Genomic DNA, 24,871 nt, shown 5'->3' on the forward strand with positions numbered 1-24,871 from the left:
TGATAGATGACCTTAAAATTGCTAAACCTGAATAACTAGCCTGAGATGCAAATGTTAGGAGGGGGTGCTTATTAAGGGAGAGGGTGAGTTGGGACCTTTTCGAGTGGCCAGGGGGTAGGTAGTTGTACAGACAGGATATAAGATCAAAGGAGAGGACAGAGCCTGAAAAGAGATTTGGAAACTCAGGTGAACAGATACTTATTGAGTACTTACCCTCTATTGGTCACTAGATAATGAAAAATAAAGCATGACCTGACCTTCCAAGAATATATGCTTATATGAGGGAGTATTTATTAATACTTTATTTTTAAAAAAAGAATTCATATAACCATGCAAAAGCTTTAGAACACATGGGACATAGGATAATTGATTTTATATCTAGGTGAGAAATCATTTAAGAGGAAGGAAAAGACTGTACCAGAAACCTGGGGTAAAATAGTGATGGTCACTGAGCACTTTTAGATCTAAACTAAATTACTAGATTTCCTAGGTCAAAAGAAAAAAAAGAAAAAGAAAGAAAGGAAGAGGCAAGGGTTATATATAGTTTATGTATTATTAGACTAGAAGAAGCAAACTCATCTGAAGAGAGAGGCCTATTAGTGCACAATTCTAGAATGACTGAGGTACTTGAATCGTCATAAATGGTACAATGGATACGATAATGGGCCACCTCTTTAACCTAATAAATGCAGTTTTGAAGAAGACCTAGTAACCTTTTAAAAATATAAATCCTTGAAAAAGTAAGGGCATCACATTAAATGGTCACTGGTGAAGGCATTTTGCAGGCTTCTTATTTACTGTGATTCAGGTGACTTTCTTCCTGGACATCACATGTTAAATGTTAATAAAACATAGGGAACCTAAAGGCATTTAAGGCCATTTGTCCCTCAGGCTGCAGTGGTCAACATGCGTTGTTTCAGCTTTACTTTTGGCAGGGCCATTGAGACAAGTGTATAAAGGCCTCATAGTCTGGGATCATTGATCCAGGATAATGTCATTGTTTTTATGTTTTAGGTTCCCAACCTGTACTGTGCAAAGGATGTGCATTAAAAATACATATTCCAGAGCCCTGCCCCTGAAAGATTCTGATTTAGTTCATCTAAAATAAGGCCCAGAAATCTGCATTTTAATAGGCCCTCCAAGTGATCCTGAGGTGGGTGGCTTTCACTTAGAGAAACAGTTAGAAGTCAGATGAGTTGATGTCAAGTTATGAAAACTGAGGAGTGTTACTCCTTGTATTTTTGCCTCTAAGTGGAATGGAGCAAACGGTTGTCTCTGGGTACACCAAAATATTTTTTAGAAAGAACTTTTTAGGGGCACCTGGGTGGCTTAGTTGGTTAAGCATCCAACTTCAACTGAGGTCATGATCTCATGGTTCATGCGTTCAAGCGCCGCATCTGGCTCTGTGCTGAGAGCGCAGAGCCTGGAGCCTGCTTCGGATTCTGTGTCTCCCTCTCTCTCTGCCCCTCCCCTGCTCATGCTCTTTCTCTCTGTCTCTCAAAAATAAATAAGCATTAAAAATTTTTTAAAAAAAGAAAGAACTTTTTATTTGCTTAAGTGTTTGGAGAAGTAACAAGAACGCAAGATTTTTTTCATAAAGAATGAAAATTTTTTTTTTCCTTTTTCCCACCATCTTACTCAGAGTGGGCTACAAAATACGGTAGACTGGGTGGCTTAAACAACAGAAGTGGATTTTTTTCTCATGGTTCCGGAAGTCAGCAGTCCAACATCATGGTGCCAGTATGGTCAGGTTCTAGTGAGAGCTCTTTCTTCCTGGCTTGAGGTGGGGAGAGAGTGAGGGAGGGAAAGAGAGCTCTCTGTTGTTTCTTTTTCTTCTACTTTTTTTTTTAATGTTTATTCTGGAGAGAGAAAGCCCACATGAGTAGGGGAGGGCAGAGAGAGAGAACATGAGTAGGAGAGGGGCATAGAATCTGAAATAGGCTCCAGGCTCTGAGCTGTCAGCACAGAGCCCGATGTGGGGTCCACACCCACAAACTGCGAGATTATGACCTGCCTGAGCCAAAGTCAGAGGCTTAATCGGCTGAGTCATCCAGGCAACTCTCTGTTGTTTCTTCTTACAAAGGCACTGATCCCACTATGAGGGCTCTACCCTCATAACCTCATCTAATCATAATTACCTTCTAAACCTCCGAAAGGCCTCATTCCCAAATGACATCATTCTGGGGGTTCAAGCTTAAACATATGAGTTTGTAGGGGGACCCGGTTCAGTCCATAGCAGTCAGATACTAGCCTGAGCTTCCACAGGGGCTTGTAGAGCATCCGGTTTACATCAGTGGTACTCCAATGCTTTTAACAAGAAAGAAGGCGCTGCATAATGTACCCTTGCAGTGCTGAATGAATCAACCCATTGGATGGGGATCCAAAGGTAAGAAATGTCTGGCAAAATGATTTGAGTGTTAGTATTACTAACGTGAAACATCTCTCCCATTCACTCGCATTCTTTCCTTGTTTCTCATGCTAGAGGGAGATGCCCTGTCAAAACTAGCTGAGATGGGGGCCGTGGATGAGCTGAATTCAATGCGACTCATACCATTCTATCATTCTGAATGTGAAGCTTGTCTTAATACTGTATGAAAAGTTAAAAAAAAAAGACACTTGCTATGTGGATTTACCATGAAGATAAGTAGCATTAGATCAGCTCTTGTATTTTGAAATAGCTGTATAATTTGTTCTAATTCAGAAATCTGACTTCACACTTAACTCAGTGTTAGAATGTTTTAAAGACAACATCAAAATGACTCATTTGACTTGTGTTATATAGTACTAAAATCCCACATTTCAGCACAAATACACAATATGGAGATTCTGGTTCTGAAAGAGGCAGAAACTCTAAAAAAAAACTTTAAAATACTAAGAAATGCAAAGAAAAATTCATTGAAGAATCATATTCTGGTATTTTCACATCATACTCTTTGGGGAGAAAAAGTGGGATTTCTATAAGTGATTTTCTTTTTAGATACCAATCATTAGACAAAGAGACCTTTCCATTAAGAGGTAGCACTTTAGTAATGAGTTTATTTCCCAAACGATAACCCGAGTAGAGATTGGAATTCTTCAGTCATATATATTCTGTATGTATATTCTGTAGTTGTAGAAAACATCAAAATATTATTATTGATAGACACAGAATCCATCTTTCATACCATATGGAGGTTCTAGACATTGGAAGAGTTCCAGTTTGTAGCTTCATAGTAAAAATATTAACCCAATGAAGTCTGTACCATTGAACATTAAAACCCTTGTCATAGTTTGATCTTGAAACAAAGTTTTCTTCCATGCAGTTCAGTGAATGCTCTTTGCCAGTTCTTGTCCGCCTAAAAATCATCACCCCAACACACACAGACATACACATAAATACATAGGCCTGTCCCCCACACACCCAACTTTGCACTCCCTTGTCCCCCACATGCCACACACTCACAGACCTCGCTCTGCATGCTACCCTACACATCATACATCCCCCTACTAACATGGCATTTATTTAGCTTCAGAAAGATTATAATGTAATGGTTGCCAAAACATGCATTTATTTAAAAATTTTTGTCAACTAAGGGGTTAAACTAGATACACATCAAAAAAATAAATTTTATCTTATAGTAAAAATATTCCAACTGTGGTGAAAACTATTCAAAAAGTGCAGAGGGTATAAGTGAAAAGCAAAAATCTCCCTTCCCCTCTGGCCCCTCGGTTCCACTGCTCAGAGCCCAGGTGTAACAACTACAGTTAAAAGCCTCTTGTATTGTTTCTGAGAAATGGCTACAAATACGTTTATATGTACATACATACATACACATACGTACATATGCATATGCATTTATAAAGGTATATATATAAATGCTATATTTATTTAATTTTTAAAAATTAATCACCTGACACTAGTTGAGCAGTTAGAAAGGGGTGCCCGTCATAGCCCTCTCACCCTTGGAGTTGACAAGCCTCTCCGGACTTCTTTGGATACATCACCTGTGTAGTCCCAGGTTTGCCTGGCCACAGTCCCTTGGTCTCCATATGGGAAAAGTCTGCCGCGCCTTCTGTGTTTCTCTCTTGGTTTGAGGCCGGCAGAAATGAGAACTGAGTAAGGGCTGGTAACTGCCTCTGAGTTCTTTTCCCTGCTGTTCACCCCCAGGCCCTCAGGGAGAACAGAGTCCTCTCTAATTCGTTTTCAGCCCCTGACTCTGTGAATACTGTTTTATCAATGGTGGAAAGTATTTCTGGAATATTTATTATAGAAATAAAGCATTTCCCCTCCCAGCCATTCACTTTTAACTTGTCATTCTTATTTGCCTTAAAAGTGGGTAATGTGAAAAGAGCTTTATCTGGTACTTTTGGTGCAGCTCATACAGAAAACAAAAATTACAGATATTTTAAAGTAAGTTATCTTAAGAATTTCAGTCAGCAAAAATGTTAGAACTGGGTAAAAATGCAAATCTGTACTTAGAATAATAGTCACTGAAGTATTAAAAGTAATCACAATGTTAAAAATTATATAATTTATTTAACATCATTTGTCAGAGACTCTGCACTTCTAGAAAAGATTATTGTTTACGTGCTCATGAGGAAACTCTGAAGCACTTTTGTAAATTTCCATTTTGCACCTGGGGTAAGAAAGTCCAAAGAAATGAATTTACCCAGCGCCATAAAAAGTACAATGTGAACTTAAATCACTGTACACATCAGTTAATGAGATCACTTTCATAATGCAACTAAATCTCAACAAATGTGGTTGGTATTACCATTTCATGCACATTGGTCTGTATATACGATTAGAGCCCAGTTGCTTTATTTATAAAATAATAGGAATTATTTTTAAACCATAAATCATACTATATCCTTTTAGTTCAGAGAGGTGATTATATAGTATTGGCTATTAACAACTCTTATTACAAAGTCACATCTTATTTCAACAAAATAAGTTTAGACTGATGCTTTAATTTTATAATTGCTAAATCTTGCCTGTGTCATTGAAAAAAATGAATTTTCTTTTTGGGGGTGTGTGGGGTCAGGATACCCTTAAGAGAAAAAGATAACAAAGATCCTGAAAGACCCTTGGCCTAAATACTAGGGTTTTATTCCCCTATCAGTTATTTTATTTAGTTAACAATATGCAATGACTTGAGAGGATTCTTATGGCCTAATTCTTGAAAATTTTACTTTCTTTAGCCTTAAAGCCTAGTACTTTGGGCCAAGAACCTGCTAGGCCTTCATTTTCAAGACTTTTATGACTTTCAAGACCAGTATGGTTATTTATACAAGGTCCAATGAGTTCCGCCGGTACCAGAGTCATAGGGGAGGCACAGACGTCTGGAAGTTGTTTATATTATTATTTCTTCTGAATGCCACGTTCTATTGAACAGGAACCCTTGTTGTGATAGGCTGCCAGCCCCTCTCTGGGGTCAAGTAGCCCATATTAGGTACAGGTGTGAGTTTCAGGTGCGTTGTTTACAACTGACCCAGCTGCCGGCGGGGCCACAGGTAATGCTGTCGGTGCTGTGTGCTTGAGAGGGGCGAGCTATGTGGGAGGAAGCACTATGCCCTGATAGTCTACAGTTGTTTTTCATTGCTGCTGATTAGGTCTATGGAGGAAAGCCCATCTCTGAGGCGCAAGACTGTGATGCGGGAGAAGGGCCGGCGCCAGGCGGTCCGGGGCCCGGCTTTCATGTTCAATGACCGGGGTACCAGCCTCACAGCCGAGGAAGAGCGCTTCCTTGACGCTGCCGAGTATGGCAACATCCCTGTGGTGCGCAAGATGCTAGAGGAGTCCAAGACGTTGAACGTCAACTGCGTGGACTACATGGGCCAGAACGCGCTGCAGCTGGCCGTGGGCAACGAGCACCTGGAGGTGACGGAGCTGCTCCTCAAGAAGGAGAACCTGGCGCGAATCGGCGACGCCCTGCTGCTTGCCATCAGTAAGGGCTACGTGCGCATCGTGGAAGCCATCCTCAACCACCCTGGCTTCGCAGCCAGCAAGCGCCTGACCCTGAGCCCCTGTGAGCAGGAGCTGCAGGACGACGACTTCTATGCCTACGACGAGGACGGCACTCGCTTCTCTCCCGACATCACGCCCATCATCCTGGCGGCGCACTGCCAGAAGTACGAGGTGGTGCATATGCTGCTGATGAAGGGTGCCAGGATTGAGCGGCCACACGACTATTTCTGCAAATGCGGAGATTGCATGGAGAAGCAGAGGCACGACTCTTTCAGTCACTCACGATCAAGGATCAATGCCTACAAGGGGCTGGCCAGCCCAGCTTACCTGTCCTTGTCTAGTGAGGACCCAGTGCTCACCGCCCTGGAGCTCAGCAATGAGCTGGCCAAGCTGGCCAACATAGAGAAGGAGTTCAAGGTAAGCTCAGTGCTCCACCCGGGGCACTTTGCGAGCTCATCCACTTCCCTAGCTGCTGCCAGGTGCCTTCCGTAGTTTGCTCTGGAACCAGTTTTGCCCAGTGAATTTAAAATCTCAAGGAATTGGGAATGTCATTCAGAAATGACCTGATGATTTCCACCTCTAAGCATGATGCTGTGATAAAATTGCTTTGGAAATGGATATATACTGGATCCGAGAGCTATGTATGCTGTTCTGTTTGGGCGAGCATTAAGTGGAATGCAAGATTTCTCCCCTTCGTTTAAAGGAGGAATTTAGTGTGACTTTTTCCGTCCCAAATTCTTCCTCTTTTGTAGTTAGTGGTATGGTGCCACACAACACCCAAGTGATACTAGTTTTGCATGCACTGTTTATTGGCCCAAACATCATAAACCCCTTTAGGTAGAAAGTTAGAAGACTAATATGAAATATGATTAAAATTATTTTATTAGTATGACAAAAATGCCTCTCCCTGAAATCCACAAATGTATATTCAGAGTGGTGATCCGTAAACCTCAGGTCAACCCAGAAATACAAGGATCGCAATGTATTTTGTATTAGTGGATTTTTTTAATGAATGAGCCTATTTTCTGAGCATTATTTCCAGTTAAGTGGTATTTTTTATTAAAAATTATATATGAATGATATAACATTTTAATCTTTTATTCAATTACTACACCTTCCTATGGGGTTTGGATGGTTCTACCTATTAAATCTGGGGCAAAAGGATATTTCATGATTCTGGTGAAAGCGTGTATTTCAGCAGGTTCTTGTCTTCTGGTGTCCGCCTAAAAAGATTATTGTAGACCTCAATTCCTTAAATTATTTTCTAGATTCTGAGTTAATCTTTTAAGTGTTGTGTGTCAGATCATAGAAAGAGTGATTAATCTGTCTTTCAGATCTTATTACAGTTTTCCATACTTGAGATTTACACAAATGCACCTAAACAATATAATTCAGGTTAAGGGGTTGCAGGAAAATGGTTTAGAATGAAGAAATGAGCTATTAAGCCATGAAAAGCCATGGAGGAAACATACATATTACTAAGCGAAAGAAGCCACTCTGAAAAGGCTACATACTATATGATTCCAACAATATGCCTTTCTGGTAAAGGCAAACTGTGGAGACAGTAACAAGATCAGTGTTATTAGGGGTTAGTGGAGAGGAGGAATAAATAAGTAGAGCACAGAGATTTTTAGGGAAAATATTCTGTATAATACGGAGTATCATGTGGTGATGAATACAGGTCATCATACATTTATCCAAACCGATAGCATGTACAACTCCAAGAGAGAACCCTAATGTGAACTATGGCCTTTGGATGATTATGATGTGTCGGGAGAATCCATCAATTATACGACCCGTACTGCTTTGGTGAGAGATGTTGATGTGTGAGACTGTGCATGTTTTGGGGGCAGAGCACACATGGGAACTCTTTGTACTTTCCTCCTAATTTTATTGTGAACCTAAACCTGCTTTAAAAAAATGGTCATGTAAAAAAAAAAAAAGCTGGTAGGAAAGTTTTGCATGTTTTTTAGCTTCCTTTTCCATACACACCAAATTCCCTAGTCATCAACCCTCAACTTGTCCTGGTGGATATCTGGACTTAGTGAAATTTTGTTATTCCGTTAAAAATTTTTCTGATATAAAAGGTGCACGTTTGTTGTAAAAATCTTGGGAAATGTGAAAAAATACAAAGAAGAAAATATCACCTTATATTTACTCTCTTTGAAGAGATTCATCACATATCATTATGTGATATTTGAAAAATTACATTTCTTCAGATTCGAAATGAGTTATTCTTTTTTTAGACAGAACTCAGAAAAAATTGAAAACAAATTCTGTTTAGAAAAAGTAGAAAAGCATTGAGGTAAAATAGTTCTAAATGTCACTACTTTGACATAGTGGCTAATAAATTTAGAATTATATTTTTATTACTATTTCAAATCTCATTCAAACTTTTTTCCATTTTGCTTGATATATATTGAAAATATGTAAAAGTGATTCTACAAAAGGGAATTTCTTTCAAATGTTATACTTTTAATAATTTATGAAAGTGGGTGATGTTTGCAGTTCTGCCCAGAGAAGTCCTCTCCATGAAGCGATAGTTAAAAATTTGTCGTTCGGTTTTCCCTGAAGCTGGCTAACTCTGTATTGATGATACTTTGAATCTCCTTTACCCTGACTTAAAGAGTCACCTCTGATAACCTTTCACACGTGGCAAAATATTACAAAAGGCAAAAAGAGGAAAAATACTACTGAGTTAAAGAGGGCATCCGTAAAGCTGCCAACTGTCTAAGCATCTGCAAAAAATCATCTGAATCTCACAGTTCCTTTTTCTGATTTATGAAAAGCACTCATGTAGCATACCCCTCTCTGAGCCAGAATATAGACAGTTCCTCAGAAGTTACAGTTGCTAAGGATGACAAGTCTTCCTCCCCTGACTAAAGGTTGCTTTCTTTTATGTTCCTGCCTGTCCTTGGTATTCCTTTAGTGTCTGCCTTCTTTCATCTCTGTGCCCTCTCGTCCCACGCTCCTGTCCATCAGTCAGGGCTTTAGACAGACAGAGAAAACAGTGCTTTCACGGCACTGACCCAGAGACTCTGAGCTCAGAAAGGGCAGTGGAAGTGAAGCTCATTTCTGAGGCAAACAGGTAACCTAATTTGCCCTATTCCATATGTTCACTGTTTTCTTTCCATAGAGAAAGAGTTCAAAATATGAGATCAAATCCTGGCCTCTATATAAAAAAAAATGTGTTCCCTAGGGGAAAAGAGGTGATTTTTTTTTTTCCTTTTCAGACACCTGTACCTATTTTATCTTATCAATGGCCTGTAAGATCTAGAGCCTCACCCCTTAAATTACCAGCACTTAGGTGCATCTGGGAAGGTCCTCAGCCAGCGTGCAGTTTCCAAAGTTCCTTGAAGAATACAGGAGGTATGGTGCGGAAAACATATGAAGGTCATTATCCCCAAGAGGCTAAAAATTCTAGGATATAGATTTAGATAAATGGATGGCTTGGTGACAGGTTATTAAGGAAATAGTTTGGATGTGCAAATTATGTCTGAAGCTATTCTGAGAAACAGAATACTGAACAGAACGGACTCTCAGTCTAATCCTCCAAATGTCAGTGGCAAGGAAGCTGGTCATTTATTAAGCTGTGAGAATGCAAAATGAAATTTCTTTTTGTTTTTTTTTGTAATTTTATTTATTTATTTTTAATTTATTTTTGAGAAACAGAGAGAGACAGCGCAAGCAGGGGAGGGTCAGAGAGAGAAGGAGACACAGAATCCAAAGCAGGCTCCAGGCTTTGAGCTGTCAGCACAGAGCCCGACACGGGCTCGAACTCACGAACCATGAGATCATGACCAGAGCCGAAGCCGGCCGCCCAACTCACTGAGCCACCCAGGTGCCCCACAAAATGAAATCTCTTAATTCTTAGTCAATAATGGACTTTATTTTGTTTTGGAAAAAAAGCAGAGGGCATTTGCTTTCCTTGTGCCTCAGTTTCCCTCTCTTTAAATTAGAAAAGCAATTTTAATTTACATCATTCCTGTGAGGAAGAGGTAAATAAAAATCTGAAAACACGACTGCATTTTCTAAAGCAGAAAGCCACTCTAGGGGTCAGCTGGCTGTACAGACCTCTTATTTTACAAATGAGAAAACAAAGGCTATAGCCAAGGACCCATCTGCTAAGCCTAGATTTAGGTGCCTTGGGTCCCAGACCTAGATATTCTATCTAACGTGCTGTACCTGATAACACTGAGGCATTTTGATAATACTTCATGTGGACCAAGCATGCTCTAAGCAATTAGTCCCGCTAGCAGCAATATTAGGTAGGCTTATTCTGATCAGAGAAGCTAAGCCAATCCCACAGGATCATACGGCTAGTAAGTGGTGGAAGCAGTGTTTAAACCCAGGAAATCTGGCTTCGGGTTTCTGCTTTTAACCACTATACTAGCCTACTCCTTTTGTTATTAGGGAAAGGATCTGACAGAACCAAGCCTGCTTAGAGTTAAATTTCAATTTTGCTTTTATTTCAAAAATATTTAAGGTTTATTCATTTTTCAGAGACAGAGAGTGAGGTGGGGAGGGGCAGAGAGAGAGGGAGACACAGAATCTGATGCAATCTCCAGGCTCTGAGCTGTCAGCACAGAGCCTGATGCTGGGCACGAAGCCACTGCGACATCATGACCTGAGCTGAAGTCGGATGCTTAGCTGACTGAGCCACCCAGGTGCCCCTCAAATTTTCTTTTAAAGATAAAAGGGGATTGAAATGGTTAAACCACAAACATTAAGCGTGCTAGAATCTGTAGACAGGCTGCCACAAGGACCAGCCGTCGTGGTTCTTCTGGCTTGAACAGGTCCTCAGGGTTTGAGTTTCTGCTCTGTGAAGAAGGTAGCAGTTTCATCTGGTAACTTTGTGGAGGGCCACAGTATTAGAAGAGTAGCATGATGAAGACAATTAAGCAAAACTAAGAGAAGATAACTAGAAAATGCAGACCAGACAAATGGTTGTGGAGGACCCTGAGGCAGGACGTCATGGTAGAACTAAAATAGTCCCTCGTGGTGCAGTGCAGACTTTTGATAGTTCCTTTGGCAACAGAGAAAAGCTGTCTTTAGCTGGAGCTTTCCATCCTTCCCTGGGAGCTCCACATTTATTGATAAAGTGGTATCCCATGACCGCAATAAAAGAAATTTCCATTATCTCCAGCTGTGATTATTTTCTGCACTTGGGCAACAGACTTCTAACAGGAAGGGTTTACATTGTTAGGAAGACAGAGTGTTGTTTTTGCAACTTGTATGATTACCAGTTTTTGTTTCTTGACTGATGTTTCAGTGGATGTGAACAAACCACAGAGCTTTCTTTAAGATGAGACATTTTATAGGTTATGATTTTTAAAAAAATTTTTAATGTTTATTTTTGAGAGAGAGAGGGCAGCCATGCTCATGAACTGAGCCAAAGTCAGACACTTAACTGACTGAGCCATGCAGGTAACCCAGATTATGACTTTTAAAAACAATGAGTTATTATTTAGGTATTACTGCAAAAGTGGTTACTAGGTTTCTTCAAGCATTGAAATAGTCTTTTTTTTTTTTGATCAGTGAAGAAGTGGTCATTCAATGTTGTTCCAAATCTTATAGAACAGTCTGAACTGAAGAGTAGCATGAAGAAATTTCATCTAAAAAATTGTGTTAAAAGAGAAGCTTTATATGGAAACAGACATGGATTTAATACTTCTGGGTGCTATCATAAAATATTTCATTAGTCTTTCAGGAATGGGAGTCAGATGGATATTTAACTGACACTCTGCATAGAAACCAGAGACTGCACATTTTATTAATTTTATCAGTTGCATGGTACCAACTTGAATGGAAAACAAAGATTGAAGTTTTTATTCATTTTATTCTCTTATGAAGGGAAAAGGATTAACTGTAACTGTTATCTGAATTTCTCATATCTGAAATGGAAACTTATAGTCTGTGTAGCCTTTAAATAGTCTCTCTTCTTTAATTTAGTTGGTGATGTGACTTTTGCCCATGAAATCAGTTGTGTATTTAAGGGAAAAAATTCAAATTCTTCATGTCTTTTTCTTAAGTATGATTTTTGGAAGCCTAGAAATACTGCTATTCTAAGATTACTTAGTTATTAGACATGTATGGTATCTCAGAATATACTGAATTGAGGAATTCTGATTTCCTCAAGTGTGCCAAATTAAATTATCATCTGGTTACCTTTCTTAATGAGCTAAAATTTAGTGAAAGCTGTAGAAATGGAACCGGGGTTTCTGAAAGTAAAATGCTTCCCAAGAGATGGTCAGTGATACCTTGACTGGAACCAAGAGGCTAGAAATAGAACTCCATTCAGAGGGTAACAGGAAATGCTGCCAAGTGACTTCCTTATACCAGTCCATGGCACTATATAAACATGCTAATGAAATTAAAGATTCACAGATTATTTTTAGAAAGGTGTTAGTTCCAGTGGCCTGGAAATTTTCTCTCAGGTATTGATATTCTGCAACCCTTGAGAATTCAATTACATATAATCAGACATTTCTCTCGTTCCAGTTCTGCAGGACATGATAATGTGCCCTTCAGACAAAAAAGGAAAAATACCTTCTCTCTAGGTTAGCGCCTGTCCATCTCTTTACATTCACTATAAACCAGTTGTTCTCAAACATAAACGTATCAGAAACACCTGGAGAGTGTGTTTACACATATTGCCGAGCCCTTCAGTTTCTAAATAGGAACATCTGAGATGGGGTCTGAGCCTTGACATTTCTCACACGATGTCCAAGTGCTCTTGCTACCGCAGGTTTGAGAATTACACTTTGAGAAGCTATGTCTCCAGCAAGGCAAGGGATGGTATAAACTGAACAAGTAATTTTCACATATAGTCCACAATTTACCATTTAAACAACTTTTAATTACAGAAATGGTTTTGTTTTGGCTTGAAGGAAACTACTGTTTATCTGTATAAGAGAGAACTCTTTTTGATCCTTCGGTCTGTCAGCATTACCTTCTAGCCAACCTCTCTTAATACAAGCCAGTGACTAACGTGCATACTATTCTCAAGCTGTCTGATATAGTTGGGCGCGTTGCAGAAGGTACCAGCTAAGAGAGTGAGTGGGGGCAAATCTGGCTTATATCTAACTCAACAATTCTACCCAGAAGAAGAGATCTTTTGTGTAATTCACAAAAACTAAATACTTTTTGTTGAATTAAAACAAATTCCTTGAATTAAACTTTAAATCTCTCGTTCTTAGAATGACTACCGGAAGCTCTCCATGCAATGTAAAGACTTTGTAGTGGGTGTACTGGATCTTTGCCGAGACTCAGAAGAGGTAGAAGCCATTCTGAATGGAGATCTGGAATCAGCAGATCCTCTAGAGATACACAGGCATAAAGCTTCACTGAGTCGTGTCAAACTTGCTATTAAGTATGAAGTCAAAAAGGTGAGTGGCCCGCTTTTATCCAACACCATATAAACTATGCCATAATCCCAGGAAAAATTTTTAAGTAAAAATAGATGTTATTGACAGAAAACTTTTTTTCTTCATGAAAGAGATTAAGTGAAATATGGTAAAGTTGCGAATCCAATCTCTACCTTCTGTGATCCTTTCCATTTTTTGTCTGCTGTAAGACCTTGGATAAGTCATAAACCTTCATTAAACTTCAAGGAGGCTTATACCTCCTGTCTCAGGGTTTTGATGCAATTTCAGTGGATTAAGACATGCAAAAGAACTTTGTGAACTGCTCATTGTAATGCAATTAAAAATAATAAAATGCTGTTTGTATACATTTTTGTAAGGCACTGTTACATACTGTCATGCTAATCCTTGTGACAAGCGTAGGTTCTCCATTTCACCTATAAAATAGGTAAAATCGATGATGAGGTTTCTGCTCTACAAGGAAACTGAGGCTTGCCAAGCTTAAATGTTATGTCTAAGGTCCCACAGCTGTGGATACCAAAAGTAAAATCTATGATTACTTTTTTACTCTGGTTATTGCAGATAAACTTAAGTGTATGTATTTGCTGCTTATATGGGGCTCTTAAATAATTCATGAAAATTGCAGTTATGATGTTTACTACAATAAAAAATCTCAGTTATCTAGAATCTAACAGCTTTTATGTAGCTACCTAGTATTTTTTTGTACTTTAAGAGAAACTGATAAATCACCAAGAAGTAAGCTGTTATCAGGAATAGATCTGCTTTTATGAACTGGTTAGTCAGTGTACTGCTGAGTCCTCTCTCCTCCGTACATGGCTCTTAAGAGGGCAGACCCTGGAGCCAGGTTGCAGGGTTCAAGTGCTAAGTTCTCTGTGTGCCCACGGGCTTGTCACCCAACCCGGCCAAACCTCGGTCTTCTTGTTAGTGAAATAGAGCCCATGATAGCAACTATGTTTTCAGTTGTTTGACGATTACGAGAGCTAACATACATAATTAGCACAGGTATAGTACATGGTGACTGTTCAACATGTATGAGCCGGTAACATTTCTACATTATGAAAATTCCTTCTCAGAATAATGACTTAAGCAAGTTCAGCTTTTAGTTGTCAAACAGCGATTTCATGGCACTATGTTGGTTCTAGTCCACAGTAGCAGACTATAGCCAAGTTAGGCAGAAAGGAATTTAGTAAGGGATAGGAAGGAGACTCAGAGAATCACGAGGAGCGGTGGAAGAACAAGCTTATCTAAGCTGTGCTTCCAGATGCCTTACTCGTAACCAGGCCCAGAACTGAGGCCCGTACATTTGCGTCTGACCCGTGGCACCCCAGCAGCAAGTGAGCATGAGGGGAACCTCTCTTTCCTTTTCCCTCTTTGTGTGCGTGAGTGGGCACACACACATTCTACAAGGTGGAGAACTTCAACATTTAGTGTCCACGAGATTTTAGCCAGCTATATATCATAGATCTCTCCTCAACTTAAAAAGATAGGAAGTGTGAAGATTCTTAGTAAATACTGAGGTAAAATAACTTTTCAAGGAATTATCAGTTAAAAGTAAATTGGCTCAACTGCCCTCCTCCTAGAGCATTCATTTTTTTACTTAAGTTTTCATTTTTAATTCCAGTTAGTTAACGCACAGTGTTATATTAGCTTCAGGTGTATAATTTAGGAATTCAACACCTGTGCTCATCATGGGGCGTGCCCTCCTTAATCCCCATCACTTATTTTACTCCCTCCTCCCCCCACCTGCCTCCCCTCTGGTGATCATCAGTTCTCTATAGTTAAGAGTCTATTTCTTGGTTTGCCTCTCTTTTTTTTCCTTTTGCTTGTTTGTTTTGTCTCTTAAGTTCCACATATGAATGAAATCATTTGGTATTTGTCTTTCTCTAGAGCATTCTTACTAGTTGAGATTTTGCTATATTGAAGGAAAAAAGGTAATATTGAATATGATTAATGTTGAACCATTTTTAGAATACTGTCTGGACATTTATTTGCAGATATTGCAATACACATCTCTTTAGCACCTGAGAGGTTGTCACTGGTTCTTTATCATTGCTTTGAAAGTGTCATATTTGCAGAGACAGCTCATCTATAGATGGGCTTCTGTGAACCAAACAGTCTTGAGACAGTGAATGTCTTCCTGGCATGTTAGTTTTAAATAAATTGATGTATAGTTTATAATGTATGAGGTGTCATTAATAATAAATTGGCTATCAGTCAACTATTACCAGGAAACAACAGAAAGTGTATTTGAAACCCAAAGGATATTTAGGGCTTTACAGGTATTTCTGGGTTGGTTTGTTTTATGCTATAAAGAGAGTATTGGTTCAAGTCTTTGATTTGGAAGCTTCACCCAATTAATGTATATAAAATCTTTATTCTAGAATGCTCAAAGAAACCCCACTTCCCCTTTCTTTTTCTCTCTCCAAGACTTCCTTCATTCTTCACTCAACATTGATGTTCCTCCATTTAGTAAAGAGAAAAGATGCCCCATCCCTGCTGGTGCTTCCTTTTTTCTTCATCTCATTTCTATTCCCTAAGTAAAACCACTTCTTAGGTTACAGTGATGTGTGAACCCTGCCCACTGTGACACTGAAGAAGTCACAACTACATGCAAGGCACTGGGATTTCAAAAAATGTTATGGAATTTTTCCTCTTGATAACATAATAAACTTATATTTAGTGGAATCAACTTATAATTCCACCAAGAAAACCAATTTTATGTAACCGCTGTTTTCCATAAGAGATTCAGTCTCTTCTGCTACGTGCCCAAGATCTACTCCCCGCTCTGGGTCTGGGACTACTGGTTTCTGTCTGTCCTCAGAGTTCCCAGAGCGCAGGTCTTCCCTGGGAATCACACCACGAGTTCCACCCAGACCTTACAGATCTCAATGGCAGTCAAGGAAATGAAAATACAGATGAATAGGAGAGATCTGAACATGAATTTAATATTTTTGGGAGAAAGAACTTTCTAATATGAAACCAGTAGAAGAAATAACAAAGCAAATGTGTAAATAATTTAACAACATACAACTTAAAACCTCTGTACATAAGAAGATCCTAAAAAAAAAGTAAAGTGAGAAAGGTATAATTTCTCAATTCTGACTTATAAAGGGGTGATATTCTTAATATACAAAGAGCTCAAACAATTGTTTAAGAAAAATTTCTAGGGCCCTATAAAGAAATAAACAAAGGACATGAATAGGCAATTAACAGAAAATTTAAATGGATAACAAACCTATTTAAAAATTTTAAACCCTCTGGTAATAAATACATACTAATATACAAATACCATTTCCCTCTCTCAAATAATTAAAGAACAGAAAATCCATACTCTCAATGCTGTTGGTGAAATGGGCAATCTTCTGCTTCTAGTGGGGAACAAATCATGTGCTCTTTATCAGGGAATGGATGTTGTAGATCATTCATCTCAGAATCATTTCTGAGGAGTCTCTGAGGTAAATAATAAAACTGGAAAGATAGTAAGTTTCATTACTGTTTGTAGAGCTACTCATGTTATTCTACAAAAAGAGAATGGAATAGATCAAAAAACGAAATTTGTTTTTTTTAAATGAGTATAAGAAGATTAACTTTTAGGAAAAAATGTTATTTTCTAGTTTTAATAGATTATTTATCCTTCCCAAAAAGCTCGGAGTTGTTTGGGTTTTTTTTTATGTTTTAATTTATTTTTGAGATAGAGAAAAAGCACGAGCATGAGTGGAGGAAGGACAGAGAGAGAGTGAAATGCAGAATTCAAACAGGCTCCAGGCTCTGAGCTGGCACAGACCCTGATGCAGGGCTTGAACCCATGAACTGGGAGATCATGACCTGATCCGAAGTTGGAAACTCAACCCACTGAGCCACCCAGGCACCCCCAAAAGATCTGAGTTTTAATTCTGTCTTTATCTCTGTCTTGTCTGTAACTTGAGGATGACCATCAATCCCTTCCCCCAATAGAAATAATGAGAGCTTTACCTTCTTCTAGTAAGCTATTCTAAGAAAGTCCTTGACAAAGATATAAGATACTAGAAGTTGATAGAGCATCAGTCTGGAAAACTGTACTGTTGAGAAAGAGAATTTCCTGAGTTCTTTTTGCTCTCTTATTTTCTCCACAGGGGGATTAGATTTAACTATAGAAATATCACCTACAAAAAATACATGCAGGGGCTCCTGGGTGGCTATCAGTTGAGTGTCTTACTTGGCTCAGGTCATGATCTCCCAGCTCACAAGTCTGAGCCCCACATTGGCCTCTGCTGTCAGCGTGGAGCCCGCTTCAGATCCTCTGTCCCCTTGTCTCTCTGCCTCTCCCCCACTTGCACATGTGCTCGCTCGCGCTCTCTCTCTCTCTCTCTCTCTCTCTCTCTCTCTCTCTCTCTCTCTCAAAAACATAAAAAAGAGACATGTAGCAACATATACACATAAAGTTATTTACTATGAATGAAAAAAGTGTGGTTTCCCTAATTCTAAAAATTTAGCAATGTGATGAGAATGGTAAATAGACTGCAGAGACCTTGGGCATGGTGCACGTACTGGCCAGTCGGTCCTGAGTCCTACACCGTGCAGCCTCTCGGCCAGGTTTGTGCCCAGCACCGAGAAAGAACAGAACATTTTGTACTCCATGGGTTCGAAATCCAGAAAAGTTACACACTGTAAGTTCAGTTTATATTTCACAACTCAAAAAACTTTAAAAAGAAGTTGAATGATGTGCTTTTATTCACAGCAGCATTTTAAATTGTCTAAACTGTGCCTTCAACAATGTCGTTAAAAACAGAGTGTTCCTAACATGTTTTTGTACAACAGTATTTCCATGAAGATAGTTCTTGTAAAGGCTGATTTGATAATAAGACAGTGTAATATGAATTTTTTTAAGTTGAAAATTATCTCATTGTTTTCCATTAACCTGCCCTGATTAGTGGCTCAGTTTACAATCTGTTAGTTGTTTGGCAGGAAAAAAAACATGTTTGTTCTCAATGCTACAGTAGTTTTGTTCCATTGAAAGATTGAAATTTTCTTATGTGTCAAGCATTCTCCCTTTAAATCTGAAAACCTGAAATAAAGGCATTATTTTTGTAATGATTTCAATTTGCTGGTCCACTGAAGTTAAGAAATAGCATAAAAATTTTATCCAACTGGCTATGACTGGTGTGACAGTACGGGAGATTTTTTTAGGAGGTAAACAATTTTAAGAGCTAAAGGTCACTGCCCTGTTTTAAAGTCATTGAAAAGAGAAAAACTCATCTCCTAGAGGGATTAACTCTTTTTCCCCTCACTTGTTACTACTAGATTGATTTTATTATTTTTTAAAAATGTTCCTTGTGTGCTTGCATTAGTATTTTAAATTATCAGAGGAAAATATCCATTTATGTTTTCTTCTTGTGAATTGAAAGGAATGAACAGATACCATATGTTGGTGTATTACTATCTCAAGAAGAGAGTAGAATTAATAATATAGGAAATATACCTTTAAAATTTTTTTTTACATTTATTTATTATTGAGAGACAGAGACAGAGCATGAATGGGGGAGGGGCAGAGAGAGAAGGAGATACAGAATCTGAAGCAGGCTCCAGGCTCTGAGCAAGCTGTCACCACAGAGCCTGACGCAGGGCTCGAACCCACGAACTGTGAGATCACGACCTGAGCCAAAGTCAGACACTTAACCGACTGAGCCACCCAGGTGCCCTGGAAATATACCTTTTAGGCTGAATTTTAAAGTATGACAAGCAAAATGCAAACACCACGGTTTGGGCTAATATTTTATATAAAGGTTTTGCACTGTATTGTCCAGTTCTCAATGGGTCAAATATTGATCATTATATAATGCCATATGGAAATGATTGATTTCCACTGTCTTGAAGGGCTGTCGAACACTTACACAGTATAATTCATGCCATAAAGCACATCCTCAAATTTGAAGATTAACTGGAGGAGGAGGAGCAAGAAGAGAAAGCCATATTGCAACATTAATATTTCTGTTTTAACCTGAGTAGGTTAAAACCTAAGAAAGGAAGGTTGGACACTCAAAAGGGAAATTTGTCCATCAATTTTACATGGACACATGTGTACCTGTCTCTTAATTTCATAGGGATTTTCTGTCCCGCAGAAAGCCTTAGCCTATAAAAAAAAGTGCATGTTGACTTCCTAAGTGATAATCTGATTTGAGGCCATCATCTACTCCACTGTAGATTTCTCTGAATGCATCATTCCCCATCCTAAGCTGAGCCTAGCTGGAGTCACAGGACTGCTTTTTATTTGTATCTGTCCAAAGTCTCACAAATGCAAACCCTCCAAACAGACTCTCCAACGTTCAAATTAGTACTATTTTAAATATTAATTATTTATCTTGGCAAGCATAAGGAGTCTGTCTCCATTTCCTCCCCACATTTATGGGAGCTTACTATGTGCCCTAGAACAGGAAACTCTAATCACTTAATGCTCACTGATGCTTCCATTTTCACCTTCTTCTACCAAATGCCTAAAGCAATGCCTGATTCATAGGAAAAGCTTACAACATTTTGAAGAGTGAATGAATGATACAGACATTTAAGAACTCAGGGGACAAGGATTTAAGACAGAAGTAAGAGTAAAGCAGGAAATAAATGATCCAGTAGAGTGCAGGGGCAAAAGTGGAATTTTGGCAAAGTTCTCAACAAGAATCCTAGAAGGTTGTCACAAATATCCCAGGGATTTTCAGCCTCGATCATATTTATCATGTGTTCAAATAATGACTATTAATCAAAAATCAGAACGTTGAAAGAGTAGCAGAATCTTGAGTCTAGAAAAGAGATCTAATATAGACTTAGCAGCTATCAATGACCAGTCAGCTTTAGGACCCGGTACTTTCATAATTGAATTGAAAGAAACTTCTAAGAGAAAATATGCTTTTTCACATTGAACTCATTAAGCTAGAAAAGATAGCATCCTCCTTATAGTACTTTAAATCTCCCAAATCCTACCAGGTTGTATTATTGAAATAAGTTCTGTCAAGTATTTCAAAATCTAGTATTTGTCAACCCATCTTATCACTTCTACCAGTGGTGTCGAGCCCCTGTGCCCAGTGGCACAGCGGTCACCAGAGTGATGATCAGCGGACTTCCCAGAGGGCAGATGCACATGCGGGAAAAAGTGGGCGTTTGGGGGAAATTACATCTTTACTATCTACCATGGGGGATGAGGTTTTATTTATTTTTAAAATTTTATTAATTTTTTAAAAGTAGAGCCAATGGAAAACTATATACCAGTAAGTGGAAACCCATTCATTTCCTTGAGGGTATGCTATTGATAATTGGCCAAATAACTTGAGGAATTGCCTAGAGTTGCTAAGAATCATTAGGATCAGTAACTAAAACTTGATCAATGATGAACCCTTCACCCAGTAGGGACTGGAGCTGCCTTCTTTGCCTCTAAGAGCTTGTAAAAACATTTCATGAGTACTTCCTAACAGGTTCATTGTTGTTCTGTTTTTTAGAAGATAATGATACCTTGATTTTCATGTTGCTAAACATTCTTTAAAAATATATATATGTTGGCACTCATAGTTGATTTGTGAATGACCCTGAATAATTTCCAAGCTTGGGCAAAGTGCACCTGGCCATTCAAATACAGGCATATCCAGCCACAAATGGGCACCTATTAGGGTAGGGACCTTTTTACATGAGCCTGACTACAAATACATTTTGCTACCTGAATAAGGACAGGACTTTAGTGAAATTCCAGTCCATCAGAAGAGATGGCAGATGACTTAGCAAAATAAGATGGCAAAATAGAATAAAATGGCAGGGCTGAAATAAGTATTATATGTTCAGTTTTTCTTGGCTAGAATGGTAGTTACAAAAGAACTGTTGGGAGATAAATGTTTGTGTTTTTGGTTTTTGTTTTTGTTGTTTTGTTTTTGACCTATGATACAGGCAGCAACAAAAAGAGGACAGATTTCTGAAATAGGAAGGAAGGGACATTTGCTAACAGTTCCTGGAGGCAGTGTAAGTGTGAACCAAGCATAATTCTTTCAGGTTCATTGGCTTTTTGCAGATCTTTGCAGGTTTTCAGTGGTAGTACCTACATATACGTAGGGCATATCATGTATATATTTTTCATACATGGAGCATTTTAGGAATTACTTATGAAACTTAATACTTTTTAAAGCTATAGTCTACAATAGATCAATTCTTTTCCATTTTGAACTGAATACAAGTAAGCTGGCAGACAGCAAGATGGGACACATTTCCATAAAGGGAAGCATATGTCACCCAGATTCTGGACAGGAATCTGTGAATGATGGAGAGTTTCAACCAGAAAGATGTGGTTAAGGACCGCATAAATTTTATGCTCTGGTTTCCACTTAAGTTCTATTAGTTCTGAAGCAATTTTGGAAAATGGAGGGAAAATTTTACCAGAACCTTCCAGTGCCTATATTCTGGAAAAGTGTGCATTAATATCTTTAGGATTACTCATTCAGTAGTTGAAGTATCCCTAGTGATAGTAACATACCTCTCTCTCCCCCTCTCTTTCTGCCAACAGTTTGTGGCTCACCCCAACTGCCAGCAGCAGCTCTTGACAATCTGGTATGAGAACCTCTCAGGCCTACGGGAACAGACCATAGCTATCAAGTGTCTGGTTGTGCTGGTGGTGGCCTTGGGCCTTCCATTTCTTGCCATCGGCTACTGGATCGCACCTTGCAGCAGGGTACATGTTTTTCTACATCCATTTCCTCTGTGGTTGGTGTGCCGTGTGCTTTGGGGATCAAGAAGGAAAAAACTTCTGCTTAAGGCTCTTATCACTTTTACCCTGAATGTTAATGGACTCAGGAACACAAATTCTGCTATTTAATGACTGGATCAATTCAAATAAGGGATTAAAAAGGATTTGGTATTAGATGAGTAGATCACATTTGAAGGCATATAATACTTAGGCTTTAGATAAATCCCGATGGTGGTTAAGAGGGAAAGCTGCTTGAGTGAAATAGCACTTTTGCTGATTCTGTGGACAGCTTAATAAATCAAGAGAGTCAACTGAGTTGGCCTACGTTTAGGAGAACAATCCTGCTGCAGTGGTGCCAAGAAACAGTTAACCTGAGACCTAGAAGGGCAACTCATTCGAACCTAAGAGATCTGAGGCTGCATGTATCAAGAGCAGTGGTGTTAATTTAAAGAATTCAAGAATATGCATGACCAGTTCCCTTCTCCACCCCTGCTCTTTGTTCCTTCAGAAGGTTCTAAAAAATAAGTAAAATGTAGAATTTGAGTTTGGGGGCTTTGGATTTTTTAGATTGTTTATCTGTTTAGTTTTGTTTGAATCATTTTGTTCACTACCTTCATCCCTCTCTTAACTCGCCAGTAGAAACCCAATTTAATTGTGTCTAAGAGGGCCTCGGAACAAGGTGTGGGAAGGAATACTAGCCGTGCTAATGGAATCTGTCCTGGGTTCATGAAGGACACTGCCAGGGAGAAGAAGCTGTTTTGAGATCCTTTAGTCCTGTTTTTATATTCTGAGATCTGGTTTTGTTTAAATCAGAGGCAGTTTCAGGAAAAATGAGTCAAGGCCACTTATAAATGATCCTGGAAATCCGCCAGCTCTCTGGCTCCATGGTCTTCCTGGCAGAGTGAGGCCCCGCGTAGGCACCACACATGTGTGAGAGTATTCACCCCTCTTACCTCATTGTTGAACTGCCCTTGCAATTGAAGGCAGAAGGTTTGTCATTTTGATCAGGTTTGATGAGTTGACTACGTTCCTTTGTTCTGTATCATGAGAAAGTTCCTTATGATTCCTCAATCATAAACGCTGAAGACTAAAATCTGTAAGTGATAAGAGCATGGATTAAAGCAAAAATCATTTCCCACACAAACAATTTCCCTTTCTGAGGAAAATGAATAGGAAAGTTCAGGTTTCTAAGTGTTTGCCTCTTAGGGCAGATTAATCATTTTTTTCCCCTTAATTATTTTTTTTCTTTTATAGTTTATTGTCAAGTTGGTGTCCATATAACACCCAGTGCTCATCCCCACAAGTTTAGGACAGCTTAATCAATGAAAACATAGAAGTCCATTCCTTGTTTGTCTTTACTTACAAAAGTGCAGCTAACAGTGAACTCTGTGTCCAGCAGAGAGGGGAAAGGAGGAAATTGAGTTGTTTCTGGAGCCAACATTTGTACCTGCCATATACCACCGAAGACAACAGAGCAAGAATTCCCCACATATACCCTAGTTTCATGATAGGCATGCTGCTGTATTTTCATGTTCTTTAAAGTTTTAAAAGATCAGCCTTTATGAGAAACAGATTTGGCAACTCTCAAGAAATCGCTGTGTGCTCCGGATGAGCTACCCCAAATGTGCCTCTTTGCAGCTGCAGAACAGCACAGCAATATGGAAATGTGATGTTTATTTTTCTGTGTCTAATATGGAAAATGTGACATTTGTCTGTCTGCATTCATGTTCAACTCCAGAAATGCTTAACATTCTTTGGTTATTTGTTGACATCAAATTAAGGTTCCGGACATACAAAAATATTTGTTTGAAGTTGCTGTCTCTTAAATGTGAACCCTGGTACTTTTTTAAGGTCACAGGCTGAGTTTGAAAGTTGGTTATGAGTATGTAGACTTGAGAACTTATTTGATAAATCTACCAAATGTACCTATTTCCTGGGCTACAGAAGCCTTTGGGACAGGCAGACTTTTTTTCATTTCTACTAGAACATGGGCTTTTTAAGGACATTATATCACATGGGATTTTAAAGGAGTTACCTTAAAATAATTATGCTCTGAACTTTAGACATGCTTTTGTATATTTATATGATTTTCCAAACTCAGGGCTGACTTAATTAAGTTAACCTACTTAGAGGTTTTAATTATTGTGTATCTCCTTCTTATTGAGGTAATAATACATAAAATATTTACTTGATTCTAATATTGTCTGCCTTTTTTTATATCACACAAAGTATAACTCAATTTCATAAGATTTAGAAGTGAGCACTAAAATTTACTTCTGTGGGAGTAAGGTATTTAATCTTCAAAGATCTTGTTATATGCTGCAAATACATCATTACGTTTCAACTATAATGAATGAGTCTCTAAATTCATAACATTTCAATTGTAAAGCAATGAAGAACTTGCACAACAAATTTGGAGTTTCTTTTCCTAGACTCTGAAAACCTAGACATTGATTGCATAATCTTTGGTGTAAAAATAAGAATAACCAGCATATGACCTGTAATTTTCAGAAATGTGTCTGTGAATGCAGTATTACCCCTGAAGACAAATTGGATATTTAGAAACAATGAAGTCTGAAGACTTCTTAAATTATTCTTGGAGGAAGCATCCCTTAAAAGGAGTAATTTTCATAATGTACAGCTCTTCACAAACAGAAGCAGAATTTTGAAATTATTCTCATTTCATCTTTTTTATACTGTATATAATACTTTTCGTAAGTAGAAGCCAAAATTCAAAGTAAAAGTTTCTCTTCATCTTCTTTTTTGTTTGTTTGTTGTACTACAGCTGGGGAAAATTCTGCGAAGCCCGTTCATGAAGTTCGTGGCACATGCAGCTTCTTTCATCAT

General features: G+C 38.6%; 1 protein-coding gene across 1 annotated transcript in view; it reads left to right on the forward strand.

Moving 5' to 3' along the window:
• Positions 1–24,871, forward strand: part of TRPC3 (transient receptor potential cation channel subfamily C member 3) — a 67,873-nt gene that overhangs the window by 12,262 nt on the left and 30,740 nt on the right. The window contains exons 2-5 of the mRNA XM_029951163.1: positions 5,593–6,364; positions 13,147–13,335; positions 21,845–22,009; positions 24,810–24,863. Of these exons, the coding sequence (XP_029807023.1) occupies positions 5,593–6,364; positions 13,147–13,335; positions 21,845–22,009; positions 24,810–24,863 (1,180 nt within the window). The remainder of the gene's footprint in view (positions 1–5,592; positions 6,365–13,146; positions 13,336–21,844; positions 22,010–24,809; positions 24,864–24,871) is intronic.

This window comes from Suricata suricatta, chromosome 1 (genome assembly GCF_006229205.1).
Source record: "Suricata suricatta isolate VVHF042 chromosome 1, meerkat_22Aug2017_6uvM2_HiC, whole genome shotgun sequence".
Lineage (NCBI taxonomy): Eukaryota > Metazoa > Chordata > Mammalia > Carnivora > Herpestidae > Suricata > Suricata suricatta.